This window comes from Acanthisitta chloris, unplaced genomic scaffold (genome assembly GCF_000695815.1).
Source record: "Acanthisitta chloris isolate BGI_N310 unplaced genomic scaffold, ASM69581v1 scaffold8601, whole genome shotgun sequence".
Taxonomy (NCBI): Eukaryota; Metazoa; Chordata; class Aves; order Passeriformes; family Acanthisittidae; genus Acanthisitta; species Acanthisitta chloris.
In genome coordinates, this window is record NW_008657660.1 from 306 (window position 1) to 11,175 (window position 10,870).

The following is a 10,870-nucleotide window of genomic DNA, read 5'->3' on the forward strand; positions in this document are numbered from 1 at the left end:
GTTCCCAGGCCGGTGCTGCTCTCTCGCGGTGGATCTCAGGAATCGGTCGGGGCCTGCACATGTGGCTCTCCCCAGACCCAGGACTCGAGGGACTGTTTGCCAGCACAGTAGTCAGGTCGTAACATCGAAGAGCTAAAGGCTGTTGCACATGGAGTTTTTAGCCCGTGCACGTTGTCAGGAATCAGTGAATTTCTCTGCCCCTCCGCGGTTCCTCCCCGTGCCCCTCGCTCCCTGCGTGTGGATCCTCTGAAGGCTGTGAGCAGTGCTCTGTGTTCCTGGCCTGGCTGCTCTGTGGGTGCTGTGGGAAGCAAGGGACAAAGTGCTGGCAAATGCCACTGAAATGATGCTCATCTAAACTGCTGAGCTTCACAGCCAGTGCTGGTGGGTATTTGCCCTCTGTTACCATCACCAAATACAGAACAGCAGGTCCCTAACAGTGACAACTATATCACATCATTTGTGAGCCTAATGCTCAGAAACTGTGTCTGACCCTTTGGGCTCTGTGATTTTTAGAGACAGCGTGTGAGACTGAGGCAGTGCCTGCACTGCACAGCATTCTGAGTGGCTTTACTGTGCCCCTCACATTTCCCTTCTGTCTGACAAAGCATTTCTTTCCCTTCACAGGGGAACCTGTTCAAATTGCAATGAGTCTGGACATTGCAAGTATTTCTAGTATATCTGAGAGTGACATGGTAAGTGAAAGAATTTTTATTTTACGAGATCGATATTTGGTGAGTGGGATTTGCCTGAGAGACTGGACATGGTTTCCCGTGTGGTCAGCACAGAAATGCTCATATTGAAACTGCTTTGCTGCTCTGTGGCTATTGACCACTCTCAGAGGTGTGATGGGGCACAATTATGACTGCAGACTGTGTAGGTAATGTGGGTTTGTAAGTAAATAGAAATGTCTCCAAAGGTCCTACTGGACCAAAACATTCAGCACCTTCTGGAAATCAGGCCCCATGGAGATGGAGAAATCAGTCCTGTGTGACATTTCTTCTCCCTCACCTGTCTTCCATATAAGACCCCTCTGTGTGGGGAAGGGTGAGCTCTGTGGGAAATGCTGGCACTGACTGAACTCCCAGACAAGGTTTCTTCTCAAGGAGAAGTGAGGATTTGATCTGTGACACAGTCTGAGGCTCAAGGGAAAGAAAGGCTCATCCCAAGAAAAGAAAAAAGCAATTTTTAAATATACAGAGAACATCTTCCCAGCACTGAGGAGTCTGGTTCCTTCCACAGCTGGATTTCAAACACTGATCACTGAAAGATCCTCTTTCAAGTTGACCAAAATTATGGGTAAATTCAGCAAATAGTTCCAGTCCAGTCAGTCAGATGTTCAGTCAGGAACAATTTGAACTCTTAATTTCACCATTTTCAAGACCACCACCACCATTTTTTTTCTAGCTCTTCCCAGCAGATTGAACAAGTTCACTAAACAAAATATTGTAATTTTGCCAAATCAATTCATTTTGGGGAAGAGCAGAACTAACTAAATCAATTGTTCACATACCTCTGTTTTAATTGAAGTGCCTTGTAAAACAGTTCGTGTTCTATAGCTTTTCTTATGTTCCATCTTAATTGCTCTGACCATATGGAAAAGATTGCAGAGGCTCCCTCTGTGCCTCAATAAAAGCTGGAAAATCAACCAGGATTCTTCACTTTTGTCACTACTATAATTCACTGTATTGAAAGCCATAACAGTGCATTATTTGACATGGGTTCTCTCCATCACAGGCTGAGAGTAAAATTTTTAAAGTTGCCAAAGCTAATGCTGATACTCCTTCATTCCATAAAGCACTTTTAAAATTAGAGATGGAATGAGGCAGAACTGCTTCATCCTCCACTACCAGGCAGCAGTTCTGTGGTGAAACACAGCGACTTCAAGCTGCTACCCCAAGTGCCAGTGTCAGTCTGTCTGTGACAGAGATGTTCTGAAAATAAAAGGCATTACTGGCTGCATTTACTTTGACTGTAAGGAAGTGAAATAGTCCAACAGTGCCTGTGTGTGTCCAGAAGGCTCAGCAAAGCAGCAGCTTCAGAGCTGAGTGGGTGCTGCTTATTCTTTTTTCTTGGAGCACTGTGGAAATGCTCCAGTCACTGCAGGTTGATTTTGGTAGGCTAAACTCAAGTTAATCCCAGTGTCTTTCCATTCAAAACTGAATCAGTTAGGTTGGAAGGGACCACAGTGTGTCATTTGGTCCCACCCCCCTGCTCAAGCAGGGCCATCCCAGAGCACATGGCACAGGATTGTGTCCAGATAGTTCTGGAATATCTCCAGTGAGGGAGAATCCATGACCTCTCTGGGCAATCTGTTCCAGTGCTTGGTCACTGCACAGTATAGAATTTTTTCCTCATGTTCAGGTGGAATTTCCTGTGTACAAGTTTCTGCTGTTACCTCTTGTTTTATTGGTTTGCACCACTAAGCAGAGTCTGATCCATCTCCTTGGCACCTCCTTTAGACACTTGAATACGTTAATGAAGTCCCTCTGAGTTGTCTCTTCTCAAGGCTGAACAGGCCCAACTCCCTCAGCCTTTCCTTGTAACTTATTGCTCCAGTCCCTTCAGCATCTTTGTTGCCCTTTGCTCCTTGTCCCTCATGTACTGAGGAGCCCAGAACTGGGCACAATACTCCAGATGTACCTCATGCAGGCAGAGTGGAGAGACAGGATCACCTCCTTCAACCTGCTGGCAGTGCTCTCCCTAATTCATCCCAGGATTCTGCTGGCCTTCTTAGCCCCCAGGGCACACTGTTGACTCATGGACAGCTTGTTGTCCAGCAGGTCAGTGCCCAACCAGCTCAGGGCTATTCCTCCCCAGGTTCAGGACCTGCACTTGCCCTTGTTGAACTTCAGTTTGTTCTTCTCTGCCCATCTCTCCAACCTGCTGAGGCCTGGAGCTTCTTTGAACTTGGCTGTGATAGGTTAACCAAATGTGTGTTCTGTCTCTTGTCACACATGGCATGCCCACAGTGTGCTGTGCAAATTTTACCATGCATCCTCACAGGTTCTCCTCTTTATCCTAGGATTACACAGCTACCATATACCTGCGGCAGCGCTGGACAGACCCTCGGCTGGTCTTTCACGGCAACAAGAGCTTCACACTAGATGCTCGTCTGGTGGAGCTGCTCTGGGTGCCAGACACATACATTGTGGAGTCCAAGAGGTCCTTCCTGCATGAGGTCACTGTGGGCAACCGCCTCATAAGGCTGTTCTCTAATGGCACTATCTTGTATGCCCTAAGGTAAGTCAGCCTTTGGCTTTGCTGCTGATGCTTCAGATAGATTTCCAGAATTACACAGATAGCAGCTGTCATGGGTAATGAGTTTGGGGGCAACAAGCCAACTGTGACCATACTCCTCCAGTCCATTTCCCCCTCTTCTGGCCTCCTGGAAATGCCAGTCAAGGATCAGGATTCCCCCAGTCTGTGTCCTGAGCCTGGTGCCTGCTCAGAAAGCTCACAAGTGTAGGTGTCACCCAATCTGAGTCAGATAGAGTGGAAGGAGGACATTGTAACAGGAAAAGTTTAACTGCTAGTGGGAAACTATTCCCTCATCCAGTGCTATGTAGCCATGACACCTGCTTTTTAGCAAGAAGTGTATTTATCTGCAGGAATGTGCACTGCAGTTGTGTTAGTAATTCCTACAGTGCTGTCTCTCCTCAGCTCACAGGAACTCAGTTCCAGTTACCTCAGCTGCAAAGTACAACTCACTGACCTCCACATCAGAGCAAGCCAGAGTATGGGTGCAGTTAGTTGCTGTGCCTCAGGTCACAAGTGGTGACTTCTTAAGATGTCTAAGCTGTAGCACTGGAAAAAAAAAGTGAATCTACACTAAATCTCTGGCCAGAACAAAGCAAAATTCCTTCTTGGGTCACATTTTCATCAGGGTGTCTGCATGTTCTTAAGGAGGGTTCACTGTATCAGTTCATTCATTTCATAGGTCAGAATAACCTAAGGGACAGAGCAGAGTCTCTGTGATCTGGTTTGCCATGTGAAACAGCTAATTCATTACGTGCTTTTATTGCAACCTTTAGAGTTCTTTCTCTTCCTACAGAATCACTACTACTGTTGCCTGCAACATGGACCTGTCAAAATATCCTATGGACACACAAACATGCAGACTGCAGCTAGAAAGCTGTAAGTTAACATTCCTGAAAACTCTAAATTTGTTTATTCATAAGTGACTATGCATCTTGAATATCTGGAGTCAGCACAGAGGCTTCCTGGAGCAGGCTTTTATTCCTGCCAATACTAATGTCTGAAAGAAAACAACTTCTGCCTCATCATTCTTCCAGTGCTTGTGTTGTAATCCACAGTCCAGAGCATTCCTGTCACTGTGCAGTGTATGCAAAAAGAGTGATGATAAATAATACTTTTATTAAAGTGTGGATAGTTCAGTTCAGCACAGAAAGAATGAAATAATATTAGCTGATTCCTTTTGCACACACAGCTTCTTCCAAACTAACTTGTGGGGTAAGTGCATGGAAGGGAGTACAGCAAGGAACAACTTCTCATATTTTTAGGTATCTGCTACCTATTGCACTCCCCAAATCTCCACTGCAACAAGACAGTGTGAAGGGTGGTTCTCAATGGAATGAGCTGAACATGGCTCTCAAACTCATGAGCTGAAAGGAAGACCAAACCCATCCTTGTGGTATCTGCTCCTCTGTGAGGGCTGACTGCTGCAGTGATGCAGAGGATGGGACCCTTGTCAACGGAGGAGATTTAGTCTGGGAAGTTTCAAGAAAAGGAATTATCAGTGAATTCTGTTCTCAGGTTAAAAGCTATGGCAATACTGGCTGAGAAGGACTTCAGGAAATTGAGGCCGCTCCAGGGCTGTTAGCACAGCACTCAGCCAGCACAGTGCTGCTGCTCTGTACCTGTGAAGCTCCATGAGGACCAGGCAGTCACCTCCTGCTTCATGGCACAAAACCAACCATCTACCATCTCAGCACTGAAAAGACCAGATTTTTAACTTCTGGGGTTGCCGCATGAAGCACCTAGGGAAGCACATATTATTTTCACATTAAAATCATATTAGTTCACCATGGTTAACTTTGTTACGAAGAATAGCTCCTGAAATAATAATGATTGGCCTCTTCTGCTAAAGTGGAGCTTGTTTGGGCCTGGTTTAAAAGTGATTGGGTCCTATATCATGCTCAGTTGCTGTATAATTCCAATGAAATTACATGCACATTGCCCACTGGAGATTTCATTAGGATAAGTGCCCAGAAATAATGCTATTTAAATACACATCAGATGAATTAACAACAATCTATCATTTATTATAAAATTTTCCTGAGTAACCACGATTTATAAAACCACTTAGGAACTTTGAAGAGTCACATGCTTAGGATTGTACACACAGGGATTCATACTCTGGACACCTAATTTAGGAGTTCGTCACGCTCAAGCTCTGGTAATTTGTGTCTAATAAGAAAACACAATTAGATGGAAATAGAGCTGCAACTGAATCCAATTCCTTCTACCAGGATGAACTGGTTATTACCAGAGTCACATCCCCACTCATGGTCTCAAAGAAGAGCTCAGGAAAACAATTAAATCAGTGAGACTGATGGGCTTGTTTCCTAAATTAAGTGAAATATTTGAAGAGAATGACAGACTCAGTACAAGCTTTATACCTCAGACTGAGGTATCCATCAGTCCAACCTGAGGCATCGTCATGCATGACTGACATTCCTGGAGGCATAGATGGAGTCCCACTGTTTTGAGGCAGGAATTTGGTGTTGCCTAAATGTTTTGTGCATTTATTTTTTCCTCAGTAACCTAAAGCCTTTGGGGATAGAATGAATGATTTGCAGAAAAAGGTGCTTTTATGAGCAAGTTTTCTGGACAATGCATACCCAGCAGAGGAATCTGGTTCATAACCAGTCTCAGCTCTAAGCTCTTGACTAACTGAAAATGTATTTTCTGTTGTTTTTAAGCACTTGAATAGATGATTCATGAAATGTGCTTCTGCTCCGTGGTGAGGGGCTCAGTGGGATCTGAATTCTCTTTCTTTAACCACTGTATTTCTCCTGCTCTTCTCTCAGACTGGAGACACTGCATTAGAGGGTTGATAGCTGCAGTACTTCTATCCTGCTTCTTGTAACCAAGCTATGGATCACAGTAATAAATCACCTTTTAAAATAGAAATACCCCATGTAAATGATCGAAATAGGTTCTTAGCAGCCCTGCATGTTGTGTGTCATCCCCAGGGGTGTGTGTCATCCCCAGGGGCATGTGTCCCAGTTAAAATTTGAGCAGCAAAGTGCAGTGATGAAAGCACAGCCGACGTCCACTGGTGGTTTGACACAGCTCAGGGGGGCTCTGTCCAGCCTGCCATGCCTGGATCATGGTTCTGTTCACCCTCAGGAGGCAGAGCAGGGCAGCAGCTTGGCTTTTACTGGCTCAACCACAGTCACACAGGTTTCTGTGTTCTCCTCAGGGGGCTATGATGAAAACGATGTCGTCTTCGTGTGGCTGAGAGGAAATGACTCTGTCCATGGCATAGAGAAGCTGCGTCTCTCTCAGTACACGGTGGAGCGTTACTACACTCTGGTCTCCAAGTCGCAGCAGGAGACAGGTAAATCCATGAAAGCAAAAAGCTCCTCAGTATTTCCCATCCCAATGTGACATCCCACCCACCTCCCCCCTTCCTATGGGCCAGTATCGTTTGACTCATGCCTGAATCAGCAAAGTCTTCAGCAAATCTTGATCTCACAACAAGAGATGGACAGAAAGATGGTGAAATCCTATTTGTTGCAATCAGGATATTCTGTAAGATGGAAATCCACAGAAATATGGAGGTATAAAGTATATTGTATTCATTTGACAGATTTTCAGTATTTTATCTTTTTTAATTCTGGTTTTTTCCTTCACACATACCTGAAGAAACTCTCTCCCTTCTTCCCAGGTGTGCAGTGTACTGCAGGGTGCAATGTTTACAGTAACTGGGGGTAAAATTAACTTCTAAAATATACTTTTGTTTGTAAATTACAATCCAATCATGATGGAATAACATCTCTTTGTACATCAGAATTCAATGTCTTTTTCATTATCAGTGTGAACACTCTCCTGTCCAACCCCAGACACTATGAAAGGGGGTGAAACTTGCTTAGAATGAACAGGTTTTACAAACAACAATGTTGTGTTGGTTTTTTACGTACACAGCCCATCAACAACACAGACTTTGTTTCTGCTTTCAAAGGGAACTATTGTTTGAACAGCAGAACTATCTCCTGAGAACACAACTGATCCAGTCCCAGAACACTTATGTCAGAGTTAGGACAAACTGATTTTAAAAAATTGTCCACATTTTTTTGAGCACAAAAAGACACAATTATCTCAATTACTAATGAACACAGGGCCCTAATGCCCTGTGATGATAAGGTACTGGGGTGCTTTGGGATGTGAACCAGAGCCTGCTGAAATTGAGACAAATCTTTTGTCTGTTCTCAGCCATCAGATAAGGCTGAACTTGGCAATGTCCCTTCAGAGTGGGTATTGGGAAAGGTGCACTGTGCTGAGTGTGAGAGAACAGGTGACAGCATCAGCTCTGCTCTGCCCTGACTTACAGCACTGGTGTAACATGTTCCCACTGTGGCTGAAGTCCGGGAGCCCCTTTGCTGTCCCTGCAGTGTTGAGATGTCTCTTGCCCCACAGTGCTGTGTGTCCTTTAAGGTATGATGTGTTAGCTAAGCCCTCTGAGGTGTAAGCAATGCCTCTCCCATGATCATGATGTGGCTCTGCTGAGGTCCATCAGCTGCAGGGCTGTCCCAGTTTCAATGCAGCTGTCCTTGAGAATCTCATGTTCACCAGATTTCTTCCTTTCATGAACAGGCAGTTACCCACGACTGATACTGCAGTTTGAGCTGAGAAGAAATGTGCTTTACTTCATTTTGGAGACCTATGTACCCTCCACTCTGCTTGTCATGTTGTCCTGGGTTTCTTTTTGGATCACACTGGATTCAGTCCCTGCAAGAACCTGCATTGGTGAGTTATTGCCTGAGGGATGGAGAAGCTTTAAGCAGGCAGGGGCACCTCTCAGGGCTGGGTAGATGGTACTTCTCCTGAGCTCTCTACTCAGGGATAAATGTTCTGCTCACCTTCTGCTGCTCCTGGGGGCAGAGCTGGGTTAGTGTGGAGGATTGCTGTGGCAGGTACATGTGACCACCTGCAGAGATGCATGTGGTCAAGGCTCCTAGGAGACTCACAGCAGAGAGCAGAGAACAGAGCACATGTTCTTTGTGATGTGCTTTGGAGGGAGCATGACAGGGGGGAATTTTTTACTGAATGCAAGAAGAGAGCCAAGTGCCTATTAGAGTCAAGTTGTCAAGGGCAGGGAGAGCCTGTGTGAAGGTAGTAGCTAGTGCTGCAAAAGCATTTCAGTTGCTGTCATGGATGATTTGGACCTGGTAAAAAGTGATGTGCTTTATCTGGTTAGCAACAGAGAGCAAGAACATATGCAGAAGGATAGGTCAAGACTTTCCCAGAGTTGCCACCAGAGAAGGTCTCTCCTTTTCTGCTTTCCAAGGAGTTACAACAGTGCTTTCCATGACAACTCTGATGATTGGCTCACGAAGTTCACTTTCCAAAACCAACTGTTTCATTAAGGCCATCGATGTTTACCTTGGCATCTGCTTCAGCTTCATCTTTGGTGCCCTTGTGGAATATGCTGTGGCTCACTACAGCTCATCACAGAAGTGTGCAGCTAAAATACCCCAGGAGGTAAGGCCTGATGCACCTCAATAAACCCAGCAATGTTGGATTGACAGCACTTAGTTCTCCATTCACTGAGTAAGACAAATGATCTTCCTGTCACAGGTACATTAACAATTGCTTCTCCTATTTGGCTCTAAACTAATTTTTGTGTGCAACAAACATGAATAGAGTGCTGTGTCTCTGAGAGACTTCTGAGCATCAGCCTTAGCTGTCAGTCTTGTTGTGTTCATAAGAAGGGAGGCACTTTGGCCTGACACTGGAATCAGCCCCAAGCTGAGCTCACCTGAGCACAAAGCACCTCTGATCCTTTCAAAATGCAGCCAAAAAAGAGACAGTATAGCACATCTCTTTACTCTTCTGCAGAATAACTCCCATTAGGAAGGTAATTCCCTCTACAAGAGGAAAGACGAACCCTTCTTCCTCCCTTCCCACGAGCCACTACCAAACATCAGTCCCACAGTGTTCTGTGGGGATTGCCAGGGTGAATTGTTCAAGTGCTGCTTTAGTATGAGAAATTAAACAGTCAGGTATGACTACAGTCCAGTGGTCATTGAGGGCCCAAATCCTGCCAGAAGGAAAAGAGATTTCCCACCTCAATGCTGAGTCCCCAGCCATTAAATTGCTGTGTAGACCTGAAGAGATGGATGCTCTGTGGGACGTGGATGTTGGGTTGCTCAGTGGCAGAGTGAGACTTGCTCAAAGATCTCAAAATACCTCTAGAAATACAGTGGCAGAAGCAGAGTCATCTCTGGGACCTCAAGCCCTCCTAAAAATAGGCAGCAGCTGAAAGGTATGTTTGAATATTGGAATGACCACATATGAAGCTGTGCTCTTGTATCTTTATCCTTATGGTCTCCTTATTGGTTAAAGCATTTTTCATCTGCAGGAGAAGACAAACCCTAAAACTAACTGTGCACTCATGTATCCTAGGGGCCTGCAAATGAACTCACTAAAGAAATGGAAGAAGTCAACATCACTAACATCCTCAACAGTTCCATCGCCAGCTATAAACAGAAAATCAGCTTCACAAGCATTGAGATTTCCAGCGATAACGTTAACTGCAGTGACTTGACCATGAAAACCCATGAGAAAATCAAATGTGTCTTGAGAAACAAAATGCACAGGATTATTGGTTATTTCACAATTCAGAACCCTGGCAATGTGGACCACTACTCCAAAGTGCTTTTCCCTTTGTTTTTCATGCTGGTCAATGTGTTTTATTGGGCTTATTATCTATATTTTTAGTATAAATTAGTTGCTTCATTGTCCTATTCACATCCAGGTACCTAACCTCAGTGCACCCAGGTACCTAACCTCAGTGCATCCAGGTACCTAACCTCAGTGCACCCAGGTACCTAACCTCAGTGCATCCAGGTACCTAACCTCAGTGCACCCAGGTACCTAACCTCAGTGCATCCAGGTACCTAACCTCAGTGAATTCAACATGGACAACACACTTTGTTGTGTTTCCTGAGGTGCCCAGCAGAAGAGTGTGTGAGGTGTGCAAGATGCAAAGCTTTGGTGTGTCAGCATCGGCGGCATTGACTCTGAACAGCTGCCTGTTCAGCTGAGTGGCTGTGCTAGGCTCTTCTGCTCATACCTGCCCATTCCAGCCTCTCTCCTGGCTGAAGATGGGTGTGCAGGACTGCACATGGCAGGGCCACAGAGCACTGCAGCTGGCAAAGCCATTTTGGTAGCCTGGAGCAGGTTGGAACCTTCAAGTTTAGATCTCCAAGTGGCTGTATGGGAGTATGGCTGTTATTCTTTGTTTGCCAGAGATAACAGAGGGTCTGTGCCTGCTGCCTCAATAGCTGCTCTGTTCAAGTGGGAGAACTGGAGGGCAGCACAGGAACATTCCCGTGCATGGTGCTGCCTTGTCCTGGGGTGAGGCAGTGCCAGGCCAGTGATTCTGGAGCTGCAGTGCTGTGCCTCACTGTGTTTACACCTGTCACTCACTGAGGTAATCCTCACTGCTGAAGTTCTCCATCCCTGAGACAGATAGAGGGATTGTTGTTTGTAGAGCTGCACTTCTTCAGAGACAGAAATAGAGGCAGCAAAATCGTTTTGTAACCTGCCTCTTATCCTTTTCCTGCTGTGCTGCAGTGGAACAGATTCTGCCACCTTCTATGTGTCCCACAGAAATTGCTTT

At 45.4% G+C, this 10,870-nt stretch overlaps 1 protein-coding gene across 1 annotated transcript; it reads left to right on the top strand.

The window, feature by feature from the left end:
* Positions 1 to 629: 629 nt before the first annotated feature.
* On the top strand, positions 630 to 9,966 carry GABRP (gamma-aminobutyric acid (GABA) A receptor, pi). The gene is made up of 7 exons (XM_009084812.1): positions 630 to 692; positions 3,023 to 3,240; positions 4,052 to 4,134; positions 6,446 to 6,583; positions 7,840 to 7,992; positions 8,534 to 8,727; positions 9,652 to 9,966. The coding sequence occupies exons 1-7, from the start codon at positions 645 to 647 to the stop codon at positions 9,964 to 9,966; spliced, it is 1,149 nt and encodes a 382-aa protein (XP_009083060.1). The 5' UTR covers positions 630 to 644.
* Positions 9,967 to 10,870: the final 904 nt, after the last annotated feature.